The 13,559-nt window shown below is 44.5% G+C and overlaps 1 protein-coding gene across 3 annotated transcripts; it reads left to right on the top strand.

Annotated features, from left to right (window-relative positions):
* The first annotated feature begins 224 nt into the window (after positions 1–224).
* TRMT12 (tRNA methyltransferase 12 homolog) lies at positions 225–13,383 on the top strand. Of its 3 annotated transcripts, XR_013824728.1 has the most exons (3): positions 225–1,788; positions 4,959–11,038; positions 12,706–13,383. XR_013824728.1 is itself a non-coding variant. In XM_079902424.1 (2 exons), exon 1 carries the CDS (start codon positions 380–382, stop codon positions 1,697–1,699), a length of 1,320 nt encoding a protein of 439 aa, XP_079758550.1. In that variant the 5' UTR covers positions 225–379; the 3' UTR covers positions 1,700–1,732; positions 10,969–11,387. The 3 variants fall into 3 exon arrangements, 1 of the variants encoding a protein (XP_079758550.1); XR_013824729.1 differs by lacking the exon at positions 12,706–13,383 and having other exon boundaries at positions 4,959–11,387; XM_079902424.1 differs by lacking the exon at positions 12,706–13,383 and having other exon boundaries at positions 225–1,732; positions 10,969–11,387.
* The last annotated feature ends 176 nt before the right edge of the window (positions 13,384–13,559 follow it).

Below are 13,559 nucleotides of genomic sequence, written 5' to 3'. Positions count from 1 at the left end.
CATTCCAGGTTCACTTCTTTCTTTTGATCTGTGAGCAGCATTGCAGAGAGTATCTGAGGGTTCTGCAGGATACCAACTAATTTGAAGTTTTTAAGCCGGCAGAATTCCTTCTTGTTATTAATTTCCCCTTAGGCAGGAACAAGGAACGGTTGGCCACAACAAAGATGGCGGCAGCGGCCTCACACGGCAACGGCAACGTCGACGCCATTCATCAACGAGCGCGATATCATATAGTTCCGCCTTGCCGGTCAAACGTCACTTCCGGCCCCAGCCAGCGGCGAGCGCGCCTGTCTTCCGGCTTTGGGCTTGGATGTGCGGACGGAGGTGAGTGGTCTCCGAGTCTCGCGGAGGGAATCGCAGGAAATGCGGGGCCAGCAACATGGACAGGTCAGGCGGGAAGTCCGCGGCTGTTGTCGCAGTTGTGACTGAACCTCGGTATACCCAGCGATACAGGGAATATCTCGAGAAGCAGAAACTCCTGGAGGGACAGCACCGTGTGGAAAAGATGCCGGATGGCACCGTGGCGCTACCGGTGCTGGGAGAGGCCCTCACTGAGCAGCACCTGCGGGAGCTGAGGAATCGTGTGGCTCCAGGCAGCACCTGTGTGGTAACGCAGCTCCTGAATCCTGTTCCTTCAAAGAAGGCCCAGGCTTGTTCACCTGCCCAAAGGCTGTGTCTTGAGGTGAGTCGCTGGGTAGAGGGCCGCGGAGTGACGTGGTCAGCTCAGCTGGAGGCTGATCTGCCCCGATCTTGGCAACGACATGGCGACCTCTTGTTGCTGAGTGAGGACTGTTTCCAAGCCAAGCAATGGAGAAACTTGGAACCAGAACTCTGGGAGACGGTTGCCTCGGCACTTGGCGTCCAGCGTTTGGCCAAACGAGGGCGGGTGTCACCGGATGGCACTCGAACTCCAGCAGTGAATCTGCTGCTGGGCGACCATGGCTGGGTGGAGCATGTGGATAATGGGATCCGATATAAGTTTGACGTGACCCAGTGCATGTTCTCCTTCGGAAACATCACTGAGAAGCTTCGTGTGGCATCGCTGCCCTGTGCTGGAGAAGTGCTGGTGGATCTCTATGCAGGGATTGGTTATTTTACCTTGCCTTTCCTAGTTCATGCTGGTGCAGCCTTCGTCCATGCCTGCGAGTGGAACCCCCATGCTGTAGTTGCTCTGAGAAATAACCTTGAGCTCAATGGAGTAGCTGATCGATGCCAGATACACTTTGGGGATAACAGAAAACTGAAGCTCTCAAACATTGCGGACAGGGTGAACCTGGGGCTTATTCCCAGCTCTGAAGAAGGCTGGCCCATTGCCTGCCAAACGCTAAGACAGGATGCTGGAGGCATTTTGCATATTCACCAAAATGTGGAATCTTTCCCAGGGAAGACTCTCCAGCCTCCTGGAAGCAGTGAAATGGAAAAGGAGTATTGGTCTTCTCCTCAGCAAATGATCACCAACCAGTTGAAAAATGGAGCTGCCAGTGATTCTAGGAGAAAAATGCTGTCAGCCGCCACCAAGCCAGAGTGGCAAAGGTGGGCAGAAGCTGCAGCAACTCGAATTGCCACTCTTCTTCAACAGGTGTACGGGAAACCGTGGAAGACACAAATCCTGCACATCCAACCAGTGAAATCCTATGCTCCCCACGTGGATCACATAGTCCTGGATCTGGAATGCCGCCCCTGTCCTCTAGTTGGCTAGAGAAGGTGGATCCTGAGACAGGAGGATCTACGTGTGAGTGACCCTTAAAGCATCAACTCAGGCTGGGGCCTCACCCCTCTTGTCTCCTGGTAATCTATTTTAATATTTTGTTGCCCTAAAAGCAGGCTCTAAATCAATGCATATTATTTCATTTGTCTTCCATTAACACCGTACAGAATGAGCTACGTATCTGGAAGAAGTAGTGTGGCTCATTGAAATGAGGCCTGGCTGTGCAATTGTGAATTCTGACCTCAGTTCTATCTAACCTGGGGTACATGGTTCCAGTATTCCTTTGGCCTTGAATTTTCTCATTTGCAAAATGAGGGATTCTTGGCCAGGTCTCACATGGCTGTCACCTAATAAATAGTTATACACAGGGCATTGGTTATTTTAGAGTGAAGGACGCAGTGCTGTTTCCAAAATCACTGCAGCTACAGTATGGAAACTCACCTGAGTGGGGCCAGGTTGGAAGCAGGGAGACGGGCGAGGAGGCTTCTGTGGCGGTTCAGGCATGAGATGATGGTGGCTCGGACTAGGGTGGTGGCAGTGGGAGGTGAATGGATTTGAGAAGTAAAATCAATGAGTCTGAGCATTGGAGTCCAAAGCAAGGCATTCAAGTGGTGCTGCTTGGTTATGACTGACTAAATTAGGGAGGGAAGAGGACAAAAGTTACTCTAAATTACCTCCATTCGTCTACTTTAGCATTCCTAAATGAGTAGGTGCGGGGAGGGTGTGTCTTAGGTTTATTGTAGTAGAGAAAGTGTTAAGAGTGACTGCTTTAAATGACAGGGCAGGGAAACTAGGTTTCCAGCCCTAGCTAGTGCAGTAGCTGCCAATTGCTAGCTCATTTTTAAAGTTTGAATTAAAATCTTAGATTTTTACAGGCCTCAGACTCCCTTTCCATCTTCCTTCCCTGGCCGAGAACATCAGGGTCAACATAAGGAGCTCTAAGGAATGTGAGATACTGTGTTTTCCAAGCCTCCCCTTATTTTATGGCTGTCTGCCAGTGCCATTGTTTACTGTTGGAATGACTACATGTAAGGAATCACTGTTTACCTTTAGGATGACTAATTGTCAAGAATCAATTCTCAGACCTTTGTTTTGGTGCACTTTGAAGCCATCTGGGCTTGTTTTCCTCATGAAGGAAATACAGAAAAGTGTGGTTTGGGAGTTCCCTGGTGGCCCAGTGGTTAGGATTCTAGGCTTTCACTGCTATGGCCTGGGTTCAGTCCCTGGTAGGGGAACTGAGATCCCGCAAGCCGTGTGGCGAGGCCAAAAAAAGGAAAAAGGTAAAGTGTGGCTTTATCAGGATTTTGATTGTACCTGGCATTTGTCTGGCTGCGGTTGGGCTGGGCTGCTTGTTCTCTTGCAGCAGTGCCAGTAAGGATAGGATTGGTGCTGCTTGTGTTGTTCTGGAAATATTAAATGCCTACCATCAACATGAGCCACAGGAAATATGAAGAGCCATTAGACACTGTCTCTGAGGAGCTCCCAAGCTAGCAACAGACGTAACACAAATGCTGCGAGAGTCAGAACGCAGTAAGTGCCGTATGAGTGATAGCTCGTTGTAGGAGTGTAAAGGTGGGGAAGGAAAAAAAGCTGAGAATTGAATGAGGAGGTCTTCAGAGAGCTAGTGTTTGAATTGGCTCTTAAAAACAGGGTGAGATTTTGTTAAGTGGAGTCTGATGCTGGTTGAAGAGACTAACAGGTGCCAGAGTTTGGAAGCTCAGAGTGTTTGGGGCGTGGCCATTAGATCAGTTTGGAACAGAAGCAGCAGTGAGAGATGTGCTGAAGGTGGGGGTCGCTGTAAGGATTAAAAAGAAGAGTGTCTAGTGCAGAGTAGGCCCCCAGGAAATGTTGGCTATCATGTGACCCCGCAGAGGGAGCCTGCTAGATTCCATTCCCATCCCACAGAACGGCCTTCTTGCCTTTGCCTTCATTTCACACACTGGGTTTCTTCTCACACCTGTGCCTACAGCATCCTCTCCTCAAGCTAAAGATGCCAGGCGGGGTTTGAGCCAATCCAGGGGGAGAAACAGGGAGGAAGATGAGTCGGAGCTGCATGTCCAGGGGCTGAGGAATTAGCTTCCTGCCATAAGCTGTGGGAGAGGCGGCTGATGTCACGTGCACCCAAATGAATTCATTCAACTTGTTATACGTATCAGGCCCTGAGTGTTAGTGGGGAAGGAAGATTGACATGGGCTCTGCCTTCGTGGCATTTAGGTTCCACTCATTCAGCTCCTGGCTCCTCTACTTTCTATGTGACCTGAGGCAAGTCATGAATCTCTCATGATTTCGTTTCCTCGTCTGTATGCTGGAGTTAACAATTGAACATATCCTGAAGGAAAGTTGTTGGGTTTAAATGAGTTAACATATGTTAACTGTCATCACAGTGACTGGTATATCGTGGATATTTCAGTCTTTGTATGAGGGGAGCTACCATTTCCCAATTTGGCTGTGAGGGATTGCTGCACATCTGCTTTACTTACAGCAGAGTGACTTTATTTTGAAAGCCATTCACTAGTTTATTAGGATGTTCTGTGAATTTCCCCATCAGGCACTATGCGGAGGGCCAGGGACGTAGAGGTGAGTAAACCTGAGTCCTGCCCACAATGGAATCACCATCTGGTGACATGGACACAGATGAAGCAATGTCAGTACTGTGTACTAAGTGCACATATAGAAACAAGTGGATTTTTACAGGCACATGTAGGATCTGGGTTCTGGGAGGTGGAGAGGGTGGCTGGGAAGGTGGGAGCAGGGATGCCTAAGCTGAGAGAGAGTGTGCAGAGTTACGTGTGATGGGAGATAATAAGGGTCCCTTAATAAGCCTCTTCTCCACCTGAGTATATCCATTTACAGTACAGTTTTCTCCAAGCACTTGCTGGATGGCCTGACCTGGAAGAGACATTTAGTGGCACCAAGGAAAAAAGACTGAAGGGGTCAGGAGGCTCATGGCGTCCTTACAGATTCAATCCAGGAATTTGTAAAAGCTCTAAAGTCTTCCTTTGGGGGCATTAGTATTAGTTGCTGATTAATGTACCCACTTGATGGAGAAGTTGTGATTAAAAAACAATAATAATGATTTTATCAAACTCCCTCAACCGTGAGTTGCTCTATTCATTCACTCCATAATTTTAATAAATTACATGAATGTATTAATACACTAATATAATGTATATATTTAAAAGGTACAAACAGAAATTTAAAACGATGAGACACAAATATATAGAAAAAGCATTTTTTTTTTTTTTTTGAGGTACGCGGGCCTCTCACTGTCGTGGCCTCTCCCGTTGCGGAGCACAGGCTCCGGACGCGCAGGCTCAGCGGCCATGGCTCACGGGCCTAGCCGCTCCGCGGCACGTGGGATCTTCCTGGATCGGGGCACGAACCTGTGTCCCCTGCATCGGCAGGCAGACTCTCAACCACTGCGCCACCAGGGAAGCCCAGAACAAGCATTTTTAATTCAGTTTCTTCCACCCTGGGCACACGTGTGAGAAGAAACCCCAGTATATGTCACTCTGAACAGCCTCAAGGTGCAGCCACTTCACATGGGCAAGGCATAAGACTCGGCATTTTCAAATTAGACTATTATTTTAAATGATTAAAACTATTTTCATATTTTTAAAAGCATTTTTGAGTTTTGTTCTGGAATATAGTTAGGTTACTTGGAAACAGTTTGATCTTTTTGAGTCTTGCTTTTAAGCACTTGTTATAGCAGCATATAGTCTAGGATTAATTTTTTTCCATTTTTGAAGCAAGACCTTTCTTCGTTCTCTGACGCCTTGTGAATTATGAGATTTTCCACTCTTGCTGTATGTAGGAACAGGAATTATCCACCACCCTGTGTGGTGTGAGCTCTGAGTATTTTTTCCTATAATCCTTTCTGGTGGGTCTTTTGTTGGCTGTTGGTAGTTTCCTATCATGTGGGCTGGTCATTACTCAGCTGAAAACTTTTAAGGTAACAGTCGGCAGATCTCTGGAGTTCCCTTTGTGTGCGGCTTTCTCCTCCCTGGCATTCTACCCTGTGAACTCTACTTACTTGGGCTCCCAGGACTCACCTCCTCACCTCAGGGAGTTAGACTGCTGGCCTCCACTCCATCCTCATGCCACAGCCTGGAAAAGTTCCAGGCTGTAAGTTGGAGCAATTGTATGGCTCACCTGGTTTGTTTTCCACCTCTCATGGACCATTGCTCTTCATCGCCTATGTCCGATGCCTTGAGGGCCGTTTCATAAATTTTGTCAGTTTTTTTTTTAACTATTTAGAAGTTTATAATAATTGTTTTGACGTAAATGTACTAGCTTTCACAATCATTATTATTGATGAAATTCACTCTAGCAACAATATACATACTTCAGCTGACACAATGTTTCAACATGTAAAGCACAGAAGAATTTCTTGCTACAATTATGTTTAGAATGCTTACCTATATTATAAAATGAATATTAAAATATTAGCAATGATATCTTTCTGATTAGATATAATAACTTGCAAGATTTCCTGACCAACAATCACACACAATTTCAGAGAGGCCAGAAACAGTGAGAAAATAGGTATTTGTCTCTTTGGGTTTTTAAAGGTCAAGGTTGAATCCAAGGTAAGTAGAAAATATTGAATATGAGGCTAAAACTGAATTTTGGCACGACACACACATATTAGGTAGGTAGGTAGATACAGATGGATAGACTGTCCTAGTTTCCCTTTTTTTCTTTTAGTAATTGAATTTTATTTTAAGATCAAAGCTAAACGTACAGTTTCAAAATTCAAATAAAAGTAGCAAAACTTTATGGAAAAAACAAAGCAGTTCTGCAGCACCATGGTGAAGCAGCTGTCCTGCAGCTCCTTTCCCTTCACTTTGTGTGTCTACTTTCAGCACTTTCAAATGGGCCTATGTGCCAAAGGAGATGCAGGACCTAACCTACATGTACCAACAGGAGCCGTGAGAGTCTGTTGAACTGGGTGCTGAGGGTGTGGGATGGGAAGCAGTTTGCATTCATATAGGACAGAGAACAGTACTTGCCCACCCTCTATCATAATATAGTCTGAAGAGATCTAGACCATCTCAACCTTCCACAGAATGTCACACTGACCTATTACATTCATGACATCATTACTACTTGGGCCAGGTAAACAATAAGTAGCTAGCATATTATACTCCCAAGGATAGGAAATAATCACTAATAAGAACAAGCAACCTTTTACATCAGTGAAATTTTTAGAGTCCAGTGGTCTGCTTGAGTGTCAAGATGTCTCCTTCGTAGTAAAGAACAAATTTTTGCATCTCACTCATTTTATCAATAATCGGCCACCAAGAATGCACACCAAGCTCCAGGCTGCTTTGTGGGAATTCAGAACTTGAGAATTCTGCTCCGACTCATATACTGGGTGACTGGAAGGCTGCCAGTCTTCAGTGGGATCCAGAGCACATAAAGGCTCTGTAGCAGGTACAGGCTGCAGTGTAATGAGCCCTATTGCATGGGCCATTCAATACAGGAGAGTCTATGGGACAAGAGTATCTGTGATAAGCATAGCAGCCATGGGAGTTTATGGCAAGCTGCAACTGGAGGATCGCAAGGTAGACTTCTAGGCTCTGTAGCAAAGCCAAAGCATCTGCAGTGGAGAACCACACGTCATTCAAAAATGGCCCCTTGCATGCTGATGGGCCTTGGTAGGAACTGAGCATCTCATGGGACATCAAGTAACCCTTCATGAGCTAGGTTTTGTCAGACCCACCAAGTCGGTCCATCATAAGGTGGAAGCGGTACACCTGGGATCGGTGACAAGTAGGGCCAGGGGAAATGAATAGGCGATGGTCCAGACTCCCGTATCATACGTATAACACTTGAACCAGGGTCCCTCCCTCAGTTCACAACTGCGGCTGCTTGAGAGGCTCTTTTGTCTAGCTGATTCAGGACAAAAAAGCCCAAGCTAAGTTCACCAGTGGGTTTATTGGAATATGGGTTCAAAACTAAAATAGACTTCTGCCCTACAGCCCAAATCAGGAGTGCTGTTAAAAGACAGGTGAATTCTCCAAAAAGGCAGAATTTGGGGCAGTATTCCTGGTCATCCACTTTGTGTGGAAAAAGTAGTGGCTTGAAGTAAGAATATATCTTCTTGGAAGGTGGCAAATAAGTTGGCTAGATGATCAGGGGCCTGGCATGAAAAAGATTAGATCAGGGACAGGGAAGCCTGGAGAAGAAGCAGTGGAGAAATCTGCGGGATTCGGCACATGAGTAAAGAACTTTGTGTTGTATAACAACGCCTACCAGGATAATCCACCACAGAACAGGCACTCAACAACCAGGTAAACAGACTTGGCCAGTCCTTCAGCAACCGCAGCCACCAGCTGTCCCAGTACTGGCACAATGGGCTCATGTACATTGTCATGTCCCAGGGATGCAGGTGAGCAAGAGGTCAACAGCACGGCTTCCACTCACCAAGTGGCCACTCCCTCATGTTCAGCACTGAGCCCTTGATACAATAGCATCCCTCAAGGAAACCAAGCAGCTACTTGGTAGCAAGTTGATTACATTGGGCGCCTATCCTGGAAGGACAGTGACTGACCTTTACTAGAATCTTCCTGTCTCCAGGTATGAGTTTGCCTTTCCTGTCCACAAGATGTTGGCTAGACTACTTGTCCAAGGGTTTACAAGTGTTTGATCCATCAATATGTATCCTGCATAATATTGCCTTTGACGTAGGGACCTACTTTACAGCAAAGGACTGTTTCATGACCATGGGGTTCACTGGTCCTATCACATACTCCAGAACCTAGAAAATGCTGGCCCGGTGGAGTGGTGAAAAATCCTTTTGAAACTTCAGCAAAAGCTTGGAAGATGTGAAGATGGGATGCCGTCCCCCAGGACTCAGTATACTAAATCAAACTCATTATATAGTGCCATGTCCAGTATAGAGAGAAAATGCAAGTCTGGGAATGAAAAGGTAGAAATAGAATTCCCCTTGTAGGCTAAATAATGGCCCCCAAATACGTCCGTGTCCTAATACCCAGAACCTGTGAATATGTGATCTTACATGGTAAAAGGGACTTGGCAGGTGTGATTAAGATGGGGAGAATAGCCTTGATGATCCAGGTGGACCCAATATAATCTCAGAGGTCCTTGTAAGAGGGAGATGGGAGCAAGTAGTAGGAGATCTGATGACCAAAGCAGGATGGAGTGATGTAAGGAAGAGACCATGAGCCAAGGAATGTAGGCAGAGCCTCCAGAAACTGAAAAAGGCAAATGGATTCTCTCCCAAAGCCTTCAGGAGAAATGCAGCCTTGCTGACACCTTGATTTTAGATTTCTGATCGCCATAATTTAAGAGAATAAATGTGTTGTTTTAAACCACTAAGTTTGTGGTAATTTATTATAGCAGCAGTAGGAAATTAATACATCCACTTTCTGTCTCCACTGATTCATGTGCTTCCCATCCCCACAACTCTGCTCTAGAGCAACGCTCCCCAACCTTTTTGGCACCAGGGACCGGTGTCGTGGAAGACAGTTTTTCCACGGACGGGGGGGAAGGTTCAGGCGGTAATGCGAGCGATGCAGAGAGGCGGATGAAACTTGCTCACTCGCCAGCCGCTCACCTGCTGTGCGGCCCGGTTCCGAACAGGCCCGGGGGTTGGGGACCCCGGCTCTAGAGGGCTGCTTCCTATCAGGGGAACTGTTTCATCAGGAGACACAATTAATAGATCCATTAAACTTTAACCTATGAGGTTTCCCAGTAATTTGAGGCTCCTTGTGCCAAGAGACCAGCAGACAAGAACGAATCACCATCCTGGCTGGAGTAATTGAACCTGATCAGGAGGAAGTGGAGTTACTGACAATGCGGGCAGAAAGGAATGTACTTCACACTCATTGCGTCTGCTAGGCTGTCTCTTTGATACTTCCCTACCCTATATCAGGAGTAAAATGGGCAACTTCCAAAATGGCAGAATAAGGACCTCCAAAAACTGGCTCTTCCATAAAAAGCAATGAGAACACTGGCAAAAATTGTCAAAATCAACCTTTTCAGAATTCTAGAAACTAAAGGCTTGCGACAATCTAAGGAGCATTCATTCAAGAAAAACAGCTAAGTCTTGATTAAAAAGGAAAGCTTCTGGCATTTTAACTTGCTCTATTCCCAGCCCCTCACTTATAATACAATGTTAAATTGTTCCTAATTTTAGGGAGAATGCCTGTACTGTGTTTGACCATTAAGTTATATGCTGTTCTTAGGTAGTATCCATAGAGTCCCATTATAGTGCTGTTTTTAAAAAAATCATCCTTTTTCCACTGCACTGTAGTGTCACTTTTATGATAAATCAGGTGATTGTATATGTGTGGGTCTATTTCTAGACTTTCTCTTCTGTTCCATGGGTCAGTTTTTCTATCCATGTACCACCAATACCATCTTGTCTAAATTAGAGCCTTAGAATAAGTCCTGATATGATACTGTAAATCATTCAACTTTATTCTTTAAGATTGCGTTAGTTATTCTTGATCTTTTGCATTTTCTTACGGATTTTAAAATCAGCTTGTCAATTTTTTGAAAAAAAGTCCTGCTGAGATTTTTTTTGGGGGGAGGAATTACATTGAACCTATAAGGTAAAGTTGACATCTTTGCAATATTGCATCTTTCACCTTGAAGCTTTGTTCTACTCATTTGGGTGTAGCTATGAAATGAGAAGTGGTTATCAGAAGCCTGGATGACAGGATCCCGTCCAGGGTGAAGGATCCTGTATTTCCCGTCTGTCAGAGGGATACTATATCCATCTTCTCTAGGCTCCCTGCCTTGACAGATGTTTTTAACTTAGTATTACTTGTACTCTTCCTCTCAGCAGTATCTAATCCCTCAGATTATTCTTAACCATAACCTTAGATGACTAACATATTTGAGCCTATCATATATTTATATCCTAATATAAATTCAGTACCACTGAATGGTTATCACATATAACAACCCACACTAATAAACAGTATCTTCACAGTACTAACACAGTATGTATCATAGGGGTTCCAATGAGTATTTCTCCTAAAATCTGTTTACCATATACCATACTAAGTACCTAAAACATGTTGTTTTAATTTGTGTAACAAGCATGAGCAGTTACTTGCAGAGGATCAGATCTGAGGCTGTGGAATCTGAAAAGTGTGAGTTAGAAACCTGCCACTCTTAATTGCCTGTGTCCTTGGACAGGTTTGTGGAGGATTAAATTGGATAATACATGTTATATGTTTTGTATCTTATCTGACATTATTAACCTTTTTTTCTCTTTTTCCCAGATGAGGATACTGAAGATTAGAGCTTAAGTACATTGTCTAGAGACAGAGAACTAGTGAGAAGCAGAAGTGGGTAAGCATACTGCCAGGCATATAGAAAGTGCTCAGTAAATGTTGAATGAATGAATGAATGAATGAACCAAAGTCAGTCAGTATGTACTCAACGTTGACTCCAAATGCCACTATATTCTCTCATGTTTCCTTTGTTAACTAAACAACAACAGAATCTTCCTATTCATTTGGCATTTACAAAACGAGAAAATTCAAATAGCTGAATTTCCATGAGCACATCTGAAATTTACTTTAATGAATGAGAAAAACTATGAAGTAATTTAGGATCAGAGATTATTTTCCAAGTAGTTCCCAAGGTCTGAGATAAAGTTATGGTGTGTATTTATCCTTTTGGGGGCTATCAATACCTACCCTTCTTCCAGCATCCCCACCTTCCATTTGAAGGAAATACAAAATACGTTGGCAGGGAGAGCTGGGGTGGGTAATTCTAAGTGCTTGTTTCCTGCTGCTTTCTCCCACTAAGGAAGCTGCTTGTACCTGCCCTCTGGTACAGCTTGGGTACAGATACATGGTCCAATAAGCTTGACCAATTGCATAGTCACTCTTGGAACCTGAAATTCTGAAGAATAATTAAAATAATTCTTTAATAAATTCCCTTTTTGCTTAAGATAGCCCAGAATCAGTTCCTGTTGCGTGTAACAAAGACTTGGCTGATGTAAATATCAACCAAAAATTGAAACTAGTTTTTACACATTCTACATCTAAAGGCTTTTTAGAGGTACTAAAAGGCTTCTGAACCATTAAAGCCAAATGAACAGATTGTTATTTTTGAACATGGGTAATTTATGAATACAACACACACACACACACACACACACACACACACACACACACACAGCTACCCCACATACTGTTCTGGGTAGACTCAATTTAATATATACCTGAGTTGTGCAACATTCAAATCAATGTAGAAGCCAAAGAGATTAGATTCAGTGAATTGCAGCTATTTCTTTGAAAGCTTATCTTCTATCTTAAAAATCCCTAAAAGCATTCTAAAAACTACCTCATTAATGTAAATTTAGATTTAAGGTAGTATTTTAAAGTACTTGCCAGGATCTTATTCATACCTTCATTTTATAGATAGGGAGAGTGAGACCTAGTGAGTTTAAAGAGACATGCTTGAAGTCATATAAGATAACTGTGCCACCACTCCTGAAAGTTCTGGGCCCAAGGTGGAATTTAGTTTTAATTAGAAATTCTTATACTAATAGAATTTGTGCATCAAATTAAGATCAGAAACTGTTAAAACATGGATAGGCAAGAAAGTATAGAGGAGGGACAAAAATCTTTTCCTTCCTAGGTTCTGTGGCTGGGGCCCTGGAAATTAAACCAATAAAATAAAGATTAACAAGAGAAACACGAGAGTTTATTAACTCATGCCATGCACATACGTCCAGGAGAAACTAAGTGTTGAATAACTCAAAGAGGTGGCTACAATTCGGGGCTTATATAGCATCTTAACAAAGAACAATGCATTGTAGAGAAGTGATAAAGGAAAAGGGGTTTAGGCTTTTGGGGTGGCAGACTGTGGGAAGGTGAATGGGGGGAAACTAATGGATAAGGATTAGCTTAATAAGCTTTGCCAGTGATTGAGTCTAAGAGTCGTCCTCTTCTTGGTAAGGGAGAGGGAGACACCTTTACCAATAGAAATTTATGTCCTATTTTCAGGCAAATGGGAAGGAGGGAAGTGTTGAGCTGGAGAGCTTTTTGTTTGTTCCTGCTGTTTCTCAACTGTCTTCAGTTCAAAATAATCATGTCAAAGTAACATATTTTGGGGTGGCATGTTCTGATCCTCTACAAAAACAAAAAAGTATGGCCTCTTCTGCCCTGAGAAGGAAAGAAGGCACTGACTGTGTGTTCTTACCTCAAAGATTAGAAACAAAGACAGAGGTCAGAGTTCTTGCCCTTAAGTCACATTAGTAATGAGTTCTTGGTACTTCCCTGGTTGCCCAGTGGTTAAGAATTCCCCTGCCAGTGCAGGGGACACTGGTTGGAGCCCTGGTCCAGGAAGATTCCACATGCCGCGGAGCAACTAAGCCCGTGCAGCACAACTACTGAGCCTGCACTCTAGAGCCCGCAAGCTATAACTACTGAGCCTGCGTGCCAGAACTACTGAAGCCCGCACACCTAGAGCCCGTGCTCCCCAACAAGAGAAGTCACTGCAATGAGAAGCCTGCGCATCACAATGAAGAGTAGCCCCGGCTCGCTGAAACTAGAGAAAGCCCCCGTGCAGCAACAAAGACCCAACGCAGCCAAAAATAAATAAAAAACCAAAAAAAAAAGGGTTCTTGCCCTTGACATTAGTATAATGTGGCCGACCACGGTCCGCAGTTCTGCCTAATCGGGTAGTAGATAGAAAGGATGATGTGCAAAGAGATGAGAGGGATGTTTTTCTCGGTAGCGCCTACCACTCCAAGCCCAATACCACGAAGGGTGCCCGCTCCATACACCGCACGCAGCGACGCCTCCGACAGGCGGCCTTGTAGCATCTTCCTCGGAAGGTCGACCGCTCAGACCCGGCT

This window comes from Stenella coeruleoalba (genome assembly GCF_951394435.1).
Source record: "Stenella coeruleoalba genome assembly, chromosome: 17".
Taxonomy (NCBI): domain Eukaryota; kingdom Metazoa; phylum Chordata; class Mammalia; order Artiodactyla; family Delphinidae; genus Stenella; species Stenella coeruleoalba.
Note: the sequence above shows the minus strand (reverse complement) of the source record. Positions and strands in the feature narration are given on the sequence as shown.